Source organism: Populus trichocarpa, chromosome 7 (assembly GCF_000002775.5).
Source record: "Populus trichocarpa isolate Nisqually-1 chromosome 7, P.trichocarpa_v4.1, whole genome shotgun sequence".
In the NCBI taxonomy this organism is placed as follows: Eukaryota; Viridiplantae; Streptophyta; class Magnoliopsida; order Malpighiales; family Salicaceae; genus Populus; species Populus trichocarpa.
Window position 1 is genome coordinate 12,438,664 of NC_037291.2, and position 14,935 is coordinate 12,453,598.

The window sequence follows — 14,935 nt, forward strand, 5'->3', positions numbered from 1 at the left end:
TCTTTTTTTTTTGTTATTTGAGCCTCCTACTTTTTCTTCTACTTCTTTTTTTTTTTTTTTTGTATTGATTGAATCTTTTTACTCTTTATTTTGTTCTATAAAAATCCCTCCATCATACCATTGTTATTTTTTACTCAGTGTGATATCTTTCAATTAGAGTAACTCTTTTATTTCATAAAAATAAATAAATATATTAAAATTAAATATTTCTAAAAATAATTTACTTTCTCTCAATCATTTAATTCTCATCTCAAAATGAAAAAAATATAAAAAATAAAAGACTTATTGTGGATCCCACAAAAGAACAAGGGTGCAGCATTATATAAGCGTATTAAGTAGCAATATTATAATAAGGAGATCTCTACATAATAAAATAAAAAGAGTAAAAGAATTCAATCAATTCAAAAAAGAATAAAAAAATTAAAAGACTACAAGGATCAGATTTTAGCCTAATGTTAATAATTTGAGTAACGTTTTATTATTGAAAAAAAAAGTGTATAGATAGATTGACTAACACTAGATAAATTTTCCAAATTAAGATTGTGTGAAAAATTAATTTTAAACATATAGACAAATGTTCATATGGGCAATCCATTGAGTCTAATATAGTAAAATTAAGTTTAAAAAGCTAATTTAACCTAAGACTCGTCGAATATATGAATATTTTATAAATATACATCAATATTTAATTTCAGCTTAAAGTTAATTCTCTATGACTAAGAGTTTAAAGAGGTATTTTAAAGTGTAGTAACAATTGTTTTTCAAAGTATTTTTTACTCGGAAATGCATAAAAATAATATTTTTTTTATTTTTAAAAAATTATTTTTGATATCTACATATTAAAACGATCTGAAAATATAAAAAAATTTAAAGATTTTTCTTTTCAAAATTTACCTACCACCTATATAAAACATAATACAAAACAAAAGCTAAGTCGGAGAAGGAAAAACTATCTCTTCAACTATTTGTGCTTGTTCTCTCCAAGACACCATAAAAGCTTTAGTAATTTGTAACGTTTATTACTAAATGAAAAGACATAGACATGAGGTTTTGGCATGTCTAGACATCCCATATGAAGAAGGGACTCAACTCTTCATTGTACTTTCACTTCTTGTGGGGGCTTCCATACGGGGGAGGAGGTGCCTTGACCTCTACCATGCATATCTAATTAATTGGATTATTTTCAAACACGATCTAGCATGGATATTTTATCATGTCTCTCTTTTTTTTTTTTTGAGAAGCTATCTTGCTTGCTATTTAATGCAACTCATTTGAAGAAGAAATGGAAAACTTTGAAAGAAAATCATCTTTAGCTGTTTCTGCGTGATGATGTTTTAAAATCTAATGTCATCAAGATTAAAAGTTTTTTTTTAGTGTTTAGATAGAGAGTAATTGTATATTCACATCAATTTTTTATTTTATTTTAGAGTTGATAAAGTTGATAATTGGTGATAGAAGATCTAACATTTATAAATATGATCTTTTTTTGTGTGGGGTTTATGAACCCTCCGGTGATAAAATCAATAACTTTTAATAAGTGATTACAACAAATGAGAAAATAAGCTTTAAGTCCTAAGAATAAGAGTGTTTGTTCTTGTTTATGTATGATAAATGTTCCGCGAATAAGAATACTTAATAGAATAGAAAAATGTATGGATACTTAATAGAATAGAAAAATGTGAATCCTTTTACCTAAGTGATTTAGGGGGTATATATAGCATCTGAACCTTGTCATGTTGCTTGAATGAAGGGGTTAAAATGTCATTTTCTCTTGATACCATTAACGAGAGATAAATATCTCTTACACAACATTAATGAGAAATAAATATCTCTTGCACAATATTAATATTGATGGAAATATGGTAGACCCTAAATTTTTTTTTATACACCTAGGGATACAAAGAGATGATTATTTTTACTTCTAATATTTTATGTTAAGAGTCATTACAATAAGCAAACAAAATATCGTGACCTAACATGTATTTGAGCTCAGCTTGTAGCTGAGAAGAGGATGTCGAGTTTGACATCTTGTAAGATCCACATATATTTAGGCTTAGTACATAGCTGAATCCAAGGATGTTGGGTCTGAAAAGTAAGCTAGACTCATATCATCTAAGCTTAGCATTCTGCCATGCTTAGATATGTTAGGTTATTAGCTTGTTTTTGGCATTTTTAAATATGGGTTTTAAGCAAAAATAACATATATAAAATACGTTAACCTATCACTATGAAATATAATGAGTATTATAGTGAAAAATGTATTAATTAATCATTGATATATATATTTTATATGTACATTTATATGAGGTTGGTGTATATACAAATAAATAGAGTAATCATCTCAACACAGAGAAGTATGTTTCGTTTACTTTTAATGTTGTTATAATCTCATGATTTCGTAACATTTGATTACTGTTTTGAGATAAAAGAAATAAGAATATAAAATACTTGTTTTTTTATTTTAAAAAATATAAAAAATCACTTCAAAACTATTCTAATATATATATTTATTTTATATCCATGTCTTCAATTAAACAAGCTTTTATCCTCGCCATCTCTTATGTTTCAAGAAAGTAACATGAATATAAGCATTTCATAAATGATAAGGTTGAAGCTTTTAGCATCTATACAGGTTCAGAAGCGCTCCAATGCATATCTAACATGGGATTGTGGCAAAATGTGGTGAGATTCTAAGGAAATCTAAGTTCTTATTTTTTGACTGCCATGCTGAAATTAAATCGAGTTATTGGTTAACCAAATTGATATGTCTTTTGTTCATGATTAGCGTGGTTTAATCATATATTGATAAGAATTCACGGAGAAGAGATAGTTTTTCCTCTAAATGATCATATATATTCAGAAATAAAGGTGAGCCTACATTTTCGATTTTGAATTTCTAAGGAAAAGGGTTACAGAAGGTGATGTGATCTCCCTTTCCTTGACGACAAAGGCAAGAATTGGACCCAATTTACCCCACTTGAAATAAAACACACACATCAACCACTAACCATCCCTCCGTATTCAACTAAACCTCCTCCTCCTCCTCCTCCTCCTCCTCCTCCTCCTCCTTCTTCTTCTTCTTCTTCTTCTTCGTTTTTACATATAATTTTGCAAGCTTTTTCACCATCTATAACAAACCCTTATAAACGAACGTCACAAGTCTTAATTATCCTGTAAAAAAAATAAAATTCTTATCTATCTACACACACCAAGGTAATGTTTGGAATGTAGAGTTTTATTTTCAAAATGTTTTTGGTTGAAAATGTATTAAATTATTTTTTTAAATTAATTTTTTTAAAGTGTTTTCCGGTTTGAAATGCATCAATCTAATTTTTTTAAAATATATTTTTTATATCAGTATATTAAAACAATTTAAAAATATAAAAAATTTAATTTAAAATAAAATAAAATTTAAATTTTTTAAAAATATAATTGAATCATAAAAACAAAAACTACACTTCCAATTATGGCCTCTTGCCGGCACAATTACTCAAATCCTTCGTTTATACCACATTTTGATCATACATGGTGTAATCCTTAGCGCACCATATCAATGAAAAAAATTTAAAAAATACTTGTTATCACCACAATTTGATAATAGAATGATAAGGTGTATCCAATTGACAGTTTAACACAAGTTTTATAAAATTATCTCTTTCAGCTAATAATTCAAGAGACAGCAAAACTTTTTTGACTTTAACTAGGCTCACCATATCAATGAAAAGTAGATCTACCAAAAATCTCTAAAACCCCCTTTACTCTCTGTCTCTCTCTCTCTAAAACCCTGCCATGTATGCTAAGCATGGGCTGGCAATGTTTGTCTACTAGCTATCACTGAATGCTGATCTCAACACGCCTATAAAATGAACTACAACTCTTAACACTACACTAACACATGCTCTTCCGTGTTGCGAACTCTTAACTAACAGCAAAACTGATAAAGAAACTGCCTTTGATGGCACTCGGTCTCATTTTCTTTTTCTCTTTGTGTTTCACATTGTGTTTTGCGGGCAATGTGAGCTATGATAGTAGGTCTTTGATCATCAATGGTGAAAGAAAGCTTCTTATTTCTGCTGCCATTCATTATCCTCGCAGTGTCCCTGCGGTCAGTGTCACTTTTCTTCAACTGGGTTTTCTGTTTTCTTGGTTTTTATTAAAGAAAATGCTGGAAAATAATATGGAAAAATGGAAACGTTGTATGTTTACTTTTGGGTTTTGTTTAACTGGTGATTTTCTTAACTGGGTTTGGAGAGTTTTGCTTTAAGAGCTTGTTGGATCGACTTTTTGTATTGCTTTACTGGGTTCTAAAATTTTGTTGAATTGTGTAGTGAATTGTTGTACTGTTTTTCTCTTTTAGAAGTGGTGTGTATTTTAGGATGGTAATTGTGCATGGCTTCATTGGATTAGCAACGTGGATTCTAGATTGCTTTCTGCATCTTGGGTTTTGATAGTAAATTTTGTTAATGTGAATGGTGGTATGTGGCAGATGTGGCCAGAGCTGGTAAAAACAGCTAAGGAAGGAGGGGTGGATGTGATTGAAACATATGTATTTTGGAATGTTCATCAGCCTACTTCTCCTTCCGAGGTGAGTGGAACTACAATGTCTAGTCATTTGGCAGTAAAAGTTCTCCATTTTTATCTTTGTAGTTCAATATTAACTCTTTCTATTTCTTTGGTTGTAATTGGGAAATTGTAGTATCATTTCGATGGAAGATTCGATCTGGTCAAGTTTATAAATATTGTCCAGGAGGCTGGGATGTATTTAATCCTTCGGATTGGCCCATTCGTTGCAGCTGAATGGAATTTTGGGTATGACTGTAGCCGTCTTAGATTATACAGCTTTTTGAATGATAATGGATTTTTCCTTTCACTTATATCTTAAAAACATTTCACATTTTTTTTTCATCAGCACTTTTTATTCGTTTCTCATCACTTTCCTTACTTTCAATCGTGTACAAATAGGGGTATACCTGTCTGGTTGCATTACGTTAATGGAACTGTCTTCCGGACTGATAATTATAATTTCAAGGTATGACAGTGGGATCTCAGGAGTCTCATTAGTAAGAGGATCTTTAGATTCCTGTTCCTGAATCTTCATTCACATGTGATTGAAATATTGATGTTTTCTGATGTTTTTTTTTTCTTTTTCCCAACTCTTTGGTGTTTAGTACTACATGGAGGAATTCACGACATACATAGTTAAGCTAATGAAGAAAGAAAAGCTCTTTGCATCGCAGGGGGGTCCCATAATTTTGTCTCAGGCAAGTATAACTATGATCTCTGTTTCTAATATTTATCAATTTTCGGTTCAACATTCAATAAAATCAAGAAGAATTGTCATTTGTTTTCCTTACTTTGATTTCAACCGTTTGGTTTGCACTTTTGCAATATGGAGGATTGTGGCTCTTTCAGGTGATGAGCCTTGATTTTTTGAACATTCCCTTAACAGAGTATACCATCCAAATGGCTTTTAGTCATTGAATATGTCTCCTTTAGTACAAATAAATGTGGCTTGTACTATTAGAGGTAATTGTGCTACTTTTATGAACTGATCTCACTGAACGTTTTGCTACCTTCAAATGATGTCAGAATCTTAGATGGTTCTTTTTCAAGAGAGGCTTATTAAATGATGCAAATTTTTGAAGCACTTCCTGAGTTTTTTCCGTGCATAATTGAACTAACTATGGCCCACTCTTTTGTTCTGTTTCTTTTGTCATTTTCATGTCATCTTCCTTTTACTGAGAATGGGCTTCTTTTCCTTTACATAACCAATGCACCTGGTTTCAATTGCAGGTTGAAAATGAATATGGATACTATGAAGGTGCTTATGGAGAAGGTGGAAAGCGATATGCTGCATGGGCAGCACAAATGGCTGTTTCTCAAAATACAGGCGTGCCTTGGATAATGTGCCAGCAGTTCGACGCTCCTCCCTCTGTGGTGAGAGTTTATAACATCCCTACATCTAGGTATCTCAAAAACTGGCTAAATGGGACTGCTGGATACAAGCTAGTGCATTATTATACTTGAAGAGGAGTTTTTTTAACCTTGTACCACATTTGGCTGAATTTTTTTAGTTGGAACTAAGGCTACATTAAGTTTTGAGTTGACATACCAGTTTGTATGTGTTGCATCTGCATGCTGTACGACTATTAGTGATTGGTTTTTAATTGATAAGTTGAGGGTCGTTGTGATAACTATATTAATAGAAGGGTCATAAAACACTTGGTATCGTATATATTAGCCTTGCGTAAAAATTGTATAATTGTTTTTACTCATTTCTTCTTCCATCCTTGTTGGTGCAGATAAATACTTGTAATTCCTTCTACTGTGATCAGTTTAAACCTATTTTTCCAGACAAGCCTAAAATTTGGACTGAGAATTGGCCTGGATGGTAATGTTTAATTCCTATTCTTGCCCCTATTTGTTATGTATAATCTTCGCTAGCTTATGAAAATTTGTTAACAACCGTGATTTAGCCATCCATATGCTTTAATTCTAGTGAGACTATGCTACAGTAGTACTTGAATTTCATATATGGTAGTTTATGTTGTAAATCATCCCATGCTTACTAATTACACACCAGGTGGTGAACAATTTCAATGAATTAGAGAGTAGTGAAACGTTAAGCAGAAAGAACCTATGTGTACAAAATATAATTTTTTAACTACCTAGTTACATATCTCTAACTCTTTTTAACTACTGAAAGTAATCAACACATGTAAAGTAGCTCTTTGAGAAATTGAAGAATTGTCTCTGCATAAAAGTCATTATATCTGGACCCTGAAGGCATAAAGTTCTTATTTAGATTTGTAATCAGACAGAATTTAGTCATATCATTCCTGTGCTTCCTCGAGAGATTCTGTAGTCTAAAACTGCTTATCAATCTTTTGGTTCAGTTGTTATTGTCCTTATCTATTCTGCCTAGCATCTTATAATAGGTGATCACTCCTATTCGAGGAGGCCTCCACTGGAGAGATGGTCTGTTTTGATCCATCTGGATCGATTCACTGGCTCTTGCATTGTAGCCTTATTGGGTCTAGTATGAAATGTACAGTAACTTCCAAAGCATTTAAGTGGGACCAACGCTGTCTTTTTCAGGTTTCAGACATTTGGGGCCCCTAATCCTCACAGGCCAGCTGAAGATGTTGCTTTCTCTGTTGCTCGCTTTTTCCAGAAAGGTGGCAGTGTACAAAATTATTACATGGTAATTTACTTGATATTCTGTCTTGAATTCTCTAGTTGATTTGCACTTTTTTACATATAGTGTATTTGATCCACAGTTAGAGTGCTATACTTGTTTGATTCTTAAATCATGCTGATCACCTTCAGTTTAAAGTTTCTGTTAATGTATGATGATTTCTATAATTAACATAACACTGCTGCTTGGTCCTCTGTGGTTTAGTACCATGGAGGAACAAATTTTGGGCGCACTGCAGGTGGACCATTCATTACAACAAGTTATGATTATGAGGCACCAATTGATGAATATGGTGAATACTTTACATTTTCACCTTCTAATTGTCACGTGCTCATGTTCTGCATCTGCAATGTGAAATTGAGCATGTGCATAATGTCAATTTTATGAGTTCTGGCTTTGCTGATAGGTTTGCCTAGGCTACCAAAGTGGGGACACCTGAAGGAACTTCATAAAGCTATAAAGTTATGTGAGCATGTCCTACTGAACAGCAAGCCAGTTAATTTATCACTGGGTCCTTCCCAAGAGGTACCTTTATGCTCTTCCTAACTCAGGCACATGCAAAATTTTACATATTTATTTTCCCAATTTACTTTTTACTAGTTTGGCTTCCATATTTAGCTGTAGATAAATCCAAAGCATTTCAATATATAAATTGATGGATGCCTTATTTCCCTCATGATACTCTGTTCTCTCTCTTCTCTTCTAGTTTCTACAAAATTTCCTGATGAAGCCATCAAGAGATGGATTCTTGACTTTGCTTTGTGTACTACACAAAATGATGTTATTGAAACTTGCAATATGGGTAGTATTACTGCAAAGTCAAATTTGTTTTTGTTGCCTCACTTTCTTTTGGATCAGTGTTTGGTTTGATTGTACCGAATGACTACAATATGAAAATCTTACTTCAGAATGGGATATCTCTGCTGTCTGCATATCATCTGTAGAGGTGTGAGCACTCTGTCATTTGGCCATATGTCTAGAACTGCGACATAAATTCTAACATTTGTTGTCATTTAGTACAATTAGGTATTGAAATTTCAGATTGCATGATTGGTGGATGTGAATTCCAGCGTTGTACTGGTCATATTGATGTTATGTTTATGCAATTTCTATTTGGGCTGTGTTATATGCTGGTGTTCCCTGAAACTATACATTCATTGTACTGATCACTTATTGCAGGCCGACGTCTATGCTGATGCATCAGGTGGTTGTGTTGCTTTCCTTGCTAACATAGATGATAAAAATGACAAGACAGTTGACTTTCAGAATGTGTCATATAAGCTGCCAGCCTGGTCAGTTAGCATTCTGCCTGACTGCAAGAATGTAGTATATAACACTGCAAAGGTAATGTCTTCATATTATGAAATTCAAGCATTCTGATAAACTTCCTACTACCACATATGATTTACACCAGAGTGCAGAAATTTTAGTGCATCACGAGGTATAAGATCTTTTCATAAGGGTTAAGTACCCACAAAATAACAGTCATGATAATTTTCAGCCTATGAGCTATGCATCAAACCTAGTTGAAATTAAATGCATACGATGACCCATATATGGTTTGCTCCTGTATTCTTATCCTTTCAATTGTTTGAGTCTGTATGTGACAACGATATTTCTACAGTGTTCATCATCCCACTGAAAAATAAAATCAGCCATTGCTATCACTGCAAAAAATAAATGAAAATCTTACATGGAAAAGTTTTTGGCAAGGCTGAGATACTGAGAATGAAAGTTTCTCCTTGTGGTGAGGAAGTAGTTGGTATGGCTCACTGCAAAGCTTAGAAAAGGACGGATTACAAAACTAAAAAACATCAAGCATCCATCCTATCATAAGACTAGAAAACTCCAGTAACTCTTTCCTAATAGCAGATTAATATCAGGCAGTTAGTCTGTTTTAATGAAATTGGCTTGTCCTATATTCTATCACACAATTCTTGTTCTGAATTAGGCTCTGCACTTGTGCGTGAAATTTTCAACAGGTAACTTCCCAGACTGCTTTAGTTGAAATGGTACCTGACAATTTACAGCAAAAGGATGGCTCAAAAGCTCTTAAATGGGAAGTATTCGTGGAGAAAGCTGGGATTTGGGGAGAACCTGACTTCATGAAAAATGGTTTTGTGGATCATATCAACACCACAAAAGATACCACGGACTACCTCTGGTACACAACAAGGTTGGTGTTGCTCTACTAAAACTAATTGCCTGGATTAGTATTTGGATGTTTACTCTGCTATTCTAATGTTATCCATTTCCGTGTGGTTTTATGATTAATTGGACATGATAAAAAAAATGTAAATTAAAACACATTGTATGTGTGTGTTTATTTTTTTATCCTCAAGGAAATAGAATTCTTTCATGTAATTTCCGTATCCATAGATCAGACACTTTAGTATGTCTAGTGAGTGCTATGCTTAGAATGCATATTCTGACTGAAAAATGAATTAAATGTTCAACCAGCATTTTGATGGGCAAAATTATTATTTATTTATTTTTTATGATGGTCTTGGGTGCTTCATCTCACTCCAGTTCTTTGTACCTCAACAAGTGGTTCCCTTTGATCTTTCTCTGGCGTCTTGTCTTCTTCTCCTAATCTTCAAATCTTGTACCCTGCTCAATATTTAAGAATCAATTTAAACCATCATTGCTATCTTGCTACCTATTTTCTAAATATGACATGTGCAATTGATGTTGCATAATAATTCCATGATTTATATGTGAGCTTATATATTTATGCTTAAAAAATGAGGAAAAGAAATTCTTAACCGTGTCCATCTGCAGCACTGGATTATTCCTACTTAAACGTGATTGTATAAAAATGATTTTTTATTTATAGAAGAGGTCTATTGTACTGTAAGATTGGTTTTGAACTTGATAGAATTCTTCAATGGCAGTATTGTTGTTGGTGAAAATGAAGAGTTCTTGAAAGAGGGAAGACATCCAGTTCTTCTTATTGAATCAATGGGTCATGCTCTTCATGCTTTTGTGAATCAGGAACTTCAAGGTTATTATCTGGTTCATTCCTTTTAGGAGTAAATTTATTTTATTATGATTCTCTTGAAACTTGTTGGGTTAATTTTGAAATATGCAATTAATATTCTTTTTCCCCCTCTGTACCACTATATTTTGCGTTTGCACTATTTTTATATTCAAAGCTAGTCAAGTGTGATAGCTTGCTATGAAGTCTTAGCACATAGGTTCCTCAATGTTGTACGTGGTTACTCTCTAAGTTTCTTTGCCTATTTTTGGGTATACATAGTTTAAAAACCAAATTTTCTAGCTCTTTCTATTGGTCTACCGGAAGGCTACAATCTTTTGTCCATCAAGATTCTTGATGGGAGGATTTTTGAAAAAGTTGTGAATTGAGCTATGATAATTATTGATTCCCAGACATTCTTTAGCATTTGTGAAATATCACACTTATCCTGCTCAGTTCCTCAATCTGATATTCTGATTGGTGAATTTGGAGATTTCTCCTTGATAGCACATGAGAGAATAAGACAGTCTTTTCAGGAAACTAGAGCCCACTCTAGCTTTTATTTACTTAGCTGTACTTGATGCAGCAAGGATGGACAAACAAGAAACTAGATAGAAGATGCCTAGACATCTTCGGAGACATTAAGAAGTTCTAATCACAGAACTTGTTCTTGTTGTATGAAGCATTCAAGGAACTTATGCAGGAACAAACCGCTGTTTTCTCAAAATATATCATCTGAAGGAGACCTGGCAGTTCTTAGGGTTAAGATTATGAAGAATTGTTATGCTTGCTACGTTTTACTGCACCATGGTTGCATTACATCATATATATATATATATATATATATATATATATATTTTGGAGGAAGTTGCATTAAATAGATAATAAAATGTTCTTCTTGGTATCTCTTTGACAAATTATATTTATACAAGCTACGGCCTGCAACCATGTTACTAAATCTAATTGCCAATATTCAGGTAGTGCATCTGGAAATGGCTCGCATTCACCCTTCAAATTTAAGAATCCCATATCTCTCAAGGCAGGGAAGAATGAAATTGCTCTCCTAAGCATGACTGTTGGCCTACCAGTGAGCTACTTTTATTATTATCATCTTTTTATTTGATTACCAATTTTCATTTTCTGAAGCCTTTAGGTTTTATTTCAACTTTCATGCTGATAATTTTGTGTCTGTGATGAAGACCAACTTTTTTGTCACAATACTGCTTGGATTTCAATTTCAACATCAGTATTGATCTCTAGATGTTAATTGCATTATCTACCAAGTTGCTTTCAAAAGTATGAAAAATTTGGTCCCGTGGAATGGTCTTTTATCCTAGTGATGGATTTATGAATGATTTATCTAGTAGTTTGAAGGACATTGCCAAATGCTTATGGTCTTACCTAGGCCCAATCTATGCTTCATTTAAAACCTGTCCAGTTTAATGAGATATCCAAAAATATTGGCAGGTGTAAAAATTGTGTGGAAGCCATATGATGTTGTGACATTGTCTTAAAATTCTTATGTTTGTAGTATTATCTAGAACCTAGGTCATCATCAGAATGGGCTCCAATCAAAGTATCACATATTTGCCCCTTTATAGATTCATCTTGTGTTTGACTGATGAAAAAGTTTGTCTGGGGGCTTTAAACGCTTTGAGAGAATGTCAGAGCCTAGTTATAGAGTATTCATTCTCTGTTACATGGACTTTTGGGGAAGCCATCTGTAAAACTTTCTTCCACAGAACATCAAACATTGGCTGGCACTAAAAGCTGGAACATATTGCACTTGATCTTTGAAGTTATTTGTGATGTCATGCTTTATCTTGTCATGTGTTTGGTTTCGTCAAATGCAACAAATTGAAAAGACTCAACACTCCTTTTTGTTGCTTTCAGAATGCAGGCTCATTTTACGAATGGGTAGGAGCTGGACTAACAAGTGTTAGGATTGAAGGATTCAACAATGGCACTGTTGACTTGTCTCATTTTAACTGGATCTATAAGGTATTCTTCTTTGTGAATATTGACTGTGCATGCTGTCAGACAAAAGGAGTAATAATGTCTGTTTTAAGATTAGGTTTTTTCCCTTTGGTTAAGAGAGCAAAATTTTCTCCCTTTCCGTTCCTTTAGTTTAAGGTAAATTAGTTTTCCTTGAAAATTTTCACTGTAAACCTGAATGTGAAGTAATACTGTATACAAAATCACACTAAAAATGAATATGAAGTAAAGCTGTATAAAAAATGCATTACGACTCCTTAATTACTGCTGTGATAATCAATTTCTGTTGAGAATATTTTATGCAATTTGCCTTGGAAAATAATGAAAGACAAGTTCCAATTAAATAACATCCAGTCATTTTGGTGTTGTTTTTGAATGGTTTTTTCCTGGAAAACAAGTAATTGATTATTTTGCTATGACAAATTCACTTTTGGATTTTCCTCTTGAAAATTATTTTGGATACATTGGATAGAAGTTGTAAAACGGGTTTGGTTGTACAAAAATAAGGTAGCATGAGGTTCATTATTACAAAGCGCTCATGAATCCTAATGCTGTACAGAATTTAAGGTCCCAATCCTTCAAAATTTAAAACATGAGAAGTAGCAATATGATGTGATGTTTCTTCAGCAGGAAGCAGTGTTTAAGAGATGCAGAATTTGAAATAGCTAAATTCATTGATATTCATGAATAATATGTGGCATTTTATTTCTTACAAAGCCTTGACTCTTTTTTCAATCCTGTTTCTCCCAGATTGGGTTGCAAGGAGAAAAGCTTGGTATATACAAGCCTGAGGGAGTGAATAGTGTAAGTTGGGTTGCAACATCAGAACCACCAAAGAAGCAACCTTTGACATGGTACAAGGTAAGCATTTAGTGAAGATCTCTTTCAGCTATGCTATATACTTAACTTATATCCTTTGGAGGTGAACGTTGCCACTGCATTCCAAGCATTTAATGCATATGACTAATTAATTTTGAACTTCATAGGTTGTTCTTGACCCACCAGCAGGGAATGAACCTGTTGGGCTGGATATGCTTCATATGGGAAAGGGTCTAGCTTGGTTGAATGGAGAAGAAATTGGAAGATACTGGCCCAGGAAAAGTTCTGTTCATGAAAAGTGTGTTACAGAATGCGACTATAGAGGCAAATTCATGCCAGACAAATGCTTTACTGGGTGTGGTCAACCAACACAAAGATGGTAAACGGAAAACTGATAAATTTTTGATGAGATCGTTGAATATTTTTTCTCTCTTAATTGCATCACTGCATCCAAATGGATATCAGTAGAACTTAAATGATTAACCACTGCATCGTTGCAGGAGTCCATGCATCAAAATTACAAAATTTTGGAAGTTTTTTTCGTAACTATCTACATGATGAATGTATATAATTTTCTAACTATGCCTAGTCTCCAAAGGATTGATGGTTTGCTGATAATCAGCTTTTGGAAAAAAATAGATGATGCTGTAGATCTTAAGTTATCTGCCAGCCTTAAGCCTATTGATTCAGCTAAGGGGCCCTTGTGCATATTTCTAAGTAAAATCTGAATTTTATGCAATCACAATTGTTAATATTTGTGGAATAATTCGCAAAGCTTCCCGATGCATCGCACCCTGCTATTCGACCTAGTTGGTCCTCATGAAAATTTGTCAGTTATTTTGTCTTCATTTTCTATTTCTGGTGGAAAACAAAAATACAAAAATATCATACATGCATGACCAAGTAATTGATTTTGTTGTTGCAATATCAGAAAGTTTGCATTCTGTGTGTGCCAGGTACCATGTTCCACGTTCTTGGTTCAAGCCATCTGGAAACTTGCTGGTGATTTTTGAGGAGAAAGGTGGAGATCCAGAAAAAATTACATTCTCGAGACGAAAAATGTCCAGCATATGTGCTCTCATCGCCGAGGATTACCCCTCAGCTGATCGAAAATCATTGCAGGAAGCTGGAAGCAAGAACTCCAATTCCAAGGCCTCTGTCCATTTGGGGTGCCCCCAAAATGCCGTTATATCAGCTGTAAAATTTGCCAGTTTTGGAACTCCTACTGGAAAATGCGGATCTTACAGCGAGGGAGAATGCCACGACCCCAATTCCATTTCTGTTGTTGAAAAGGTAGGAAACATAATTCCTTCTTACTTCACTCTAGCCTTTTCCTTGCGTCAAAATGTTTCTTTGCTTCATCCTAATCCAAAAATGAAAATAAAAGAATGCATAAAAAATGGTTTCTTTACTGATAATACTGCACTGGAAATATTGCAGGCCTGTCTAAACAAAACCGAGTGCACTATAGAACTAACAGAGGAGAACTTCAACAAGGGTTTGTGTCCAGACTTCACCAGGAGACTTGCTGTTGAAGCAGTATGCAGCTGAAATCAGCAGCACCAGCAGTAAGAAGATCCAACCACATAGCATACAAATTCACATGCTTAGCTAGAAAGAACAAAAAAAAAAAAAAAAAAAGGGGGGGAGATTATATTACCCTCCACTATAAGGTTTTTCCCCTCAATCTTCCTCTGAGTTATAGGGAGAAACTGTAGTGTTATGTATGAGGTACTGTAATTTGTATTGGGAAATAGGCAGAAAGCCAATGCTTATTTATTTGAGGCATTCAATGTCAATCAATTCAATGTATTTCTGCAAAATAAATCCCAACAGGTGAGAATTTTTTCTTTTTTGTATTTTCTTCTAGCTGTTGAGTGGTTTATGACATGTGAGAAGCAAGAAAAAAGAAAAAACTTTAACACGGCCTCATTCCCTCCCAGATT

The 14,935-nt window shown here is 33.6% G+C and overlaps 1 protein-coding gene across 1 annotated transcript; it reads left to right on the forward strand.

Moving 5' to 3' along the window:
- The first annotated feature begins 3,691 nt into the window (after nt 1-3,691).
- Nucleotides 3,692-14,848, forward strand: LOC7490184 (beta-galactosidase 10). Its single transcript, XM_002310504.4, has 19 exons — nt 3,692-4,105; nt 4,487-4,585; nt 4,697-4,809; nt 4,963-5,029; nt 5,169-5,261; nt 5,794-5,937; nt 6,303-6,391; nt 7,099-7,204; nt 7,403-7,490; nt 7,605-7,723; nt 8,378-8,542; nt 9,181-9,374; nt 10,093-10,202; nt 11,153-11,262; nt 12,069-12,176; nt 12,921-13,031; nt 13,157-13,368; nt 13,946-14,282; nt 14,430-14,848. The coding sequence occupies exons 1-19, from the start codon at nt 3,956-3,958 to the stop codon at nt 14,538-14,540; spliced, it is 2,526 nt and encodes an 841-aa protein (XP_002310540.3). The 5' UTR covers nt 3,692-3,955; the 3' UTR covers nt 14,541-14,848.
- Nucleotides 14,849-14,935: the final 87 nt, after the last annotated feature.

What these genes read in the sequence shown, in the direction of transcription:
- LOC7490184 (XM_002310504.4), top strand. Translation starts at nt 3,956, where the DNA reads ATGGCACTCGGTCTCATTTTCTTTTTCTCTTTGTGTTTCACATTGTGT. An exon ending in GTGTACAAAATTATTACATG is followed by an intron (nt 7,205 to 7,402) that starts GTAATTTACTTG and finishes TCTGTGGTTTAG; the next exon opens with TACCATGGAGGAACAAATTT. An exon ending in TACCTCTGGTACACAACAAG is followed by an intron (nt 9,375 to 10,092) that starts GTTGGTGTTGCT and finishes CTTCAATGGCAG; the next exon opens with TATTGTTGTTGGTGAAAATG.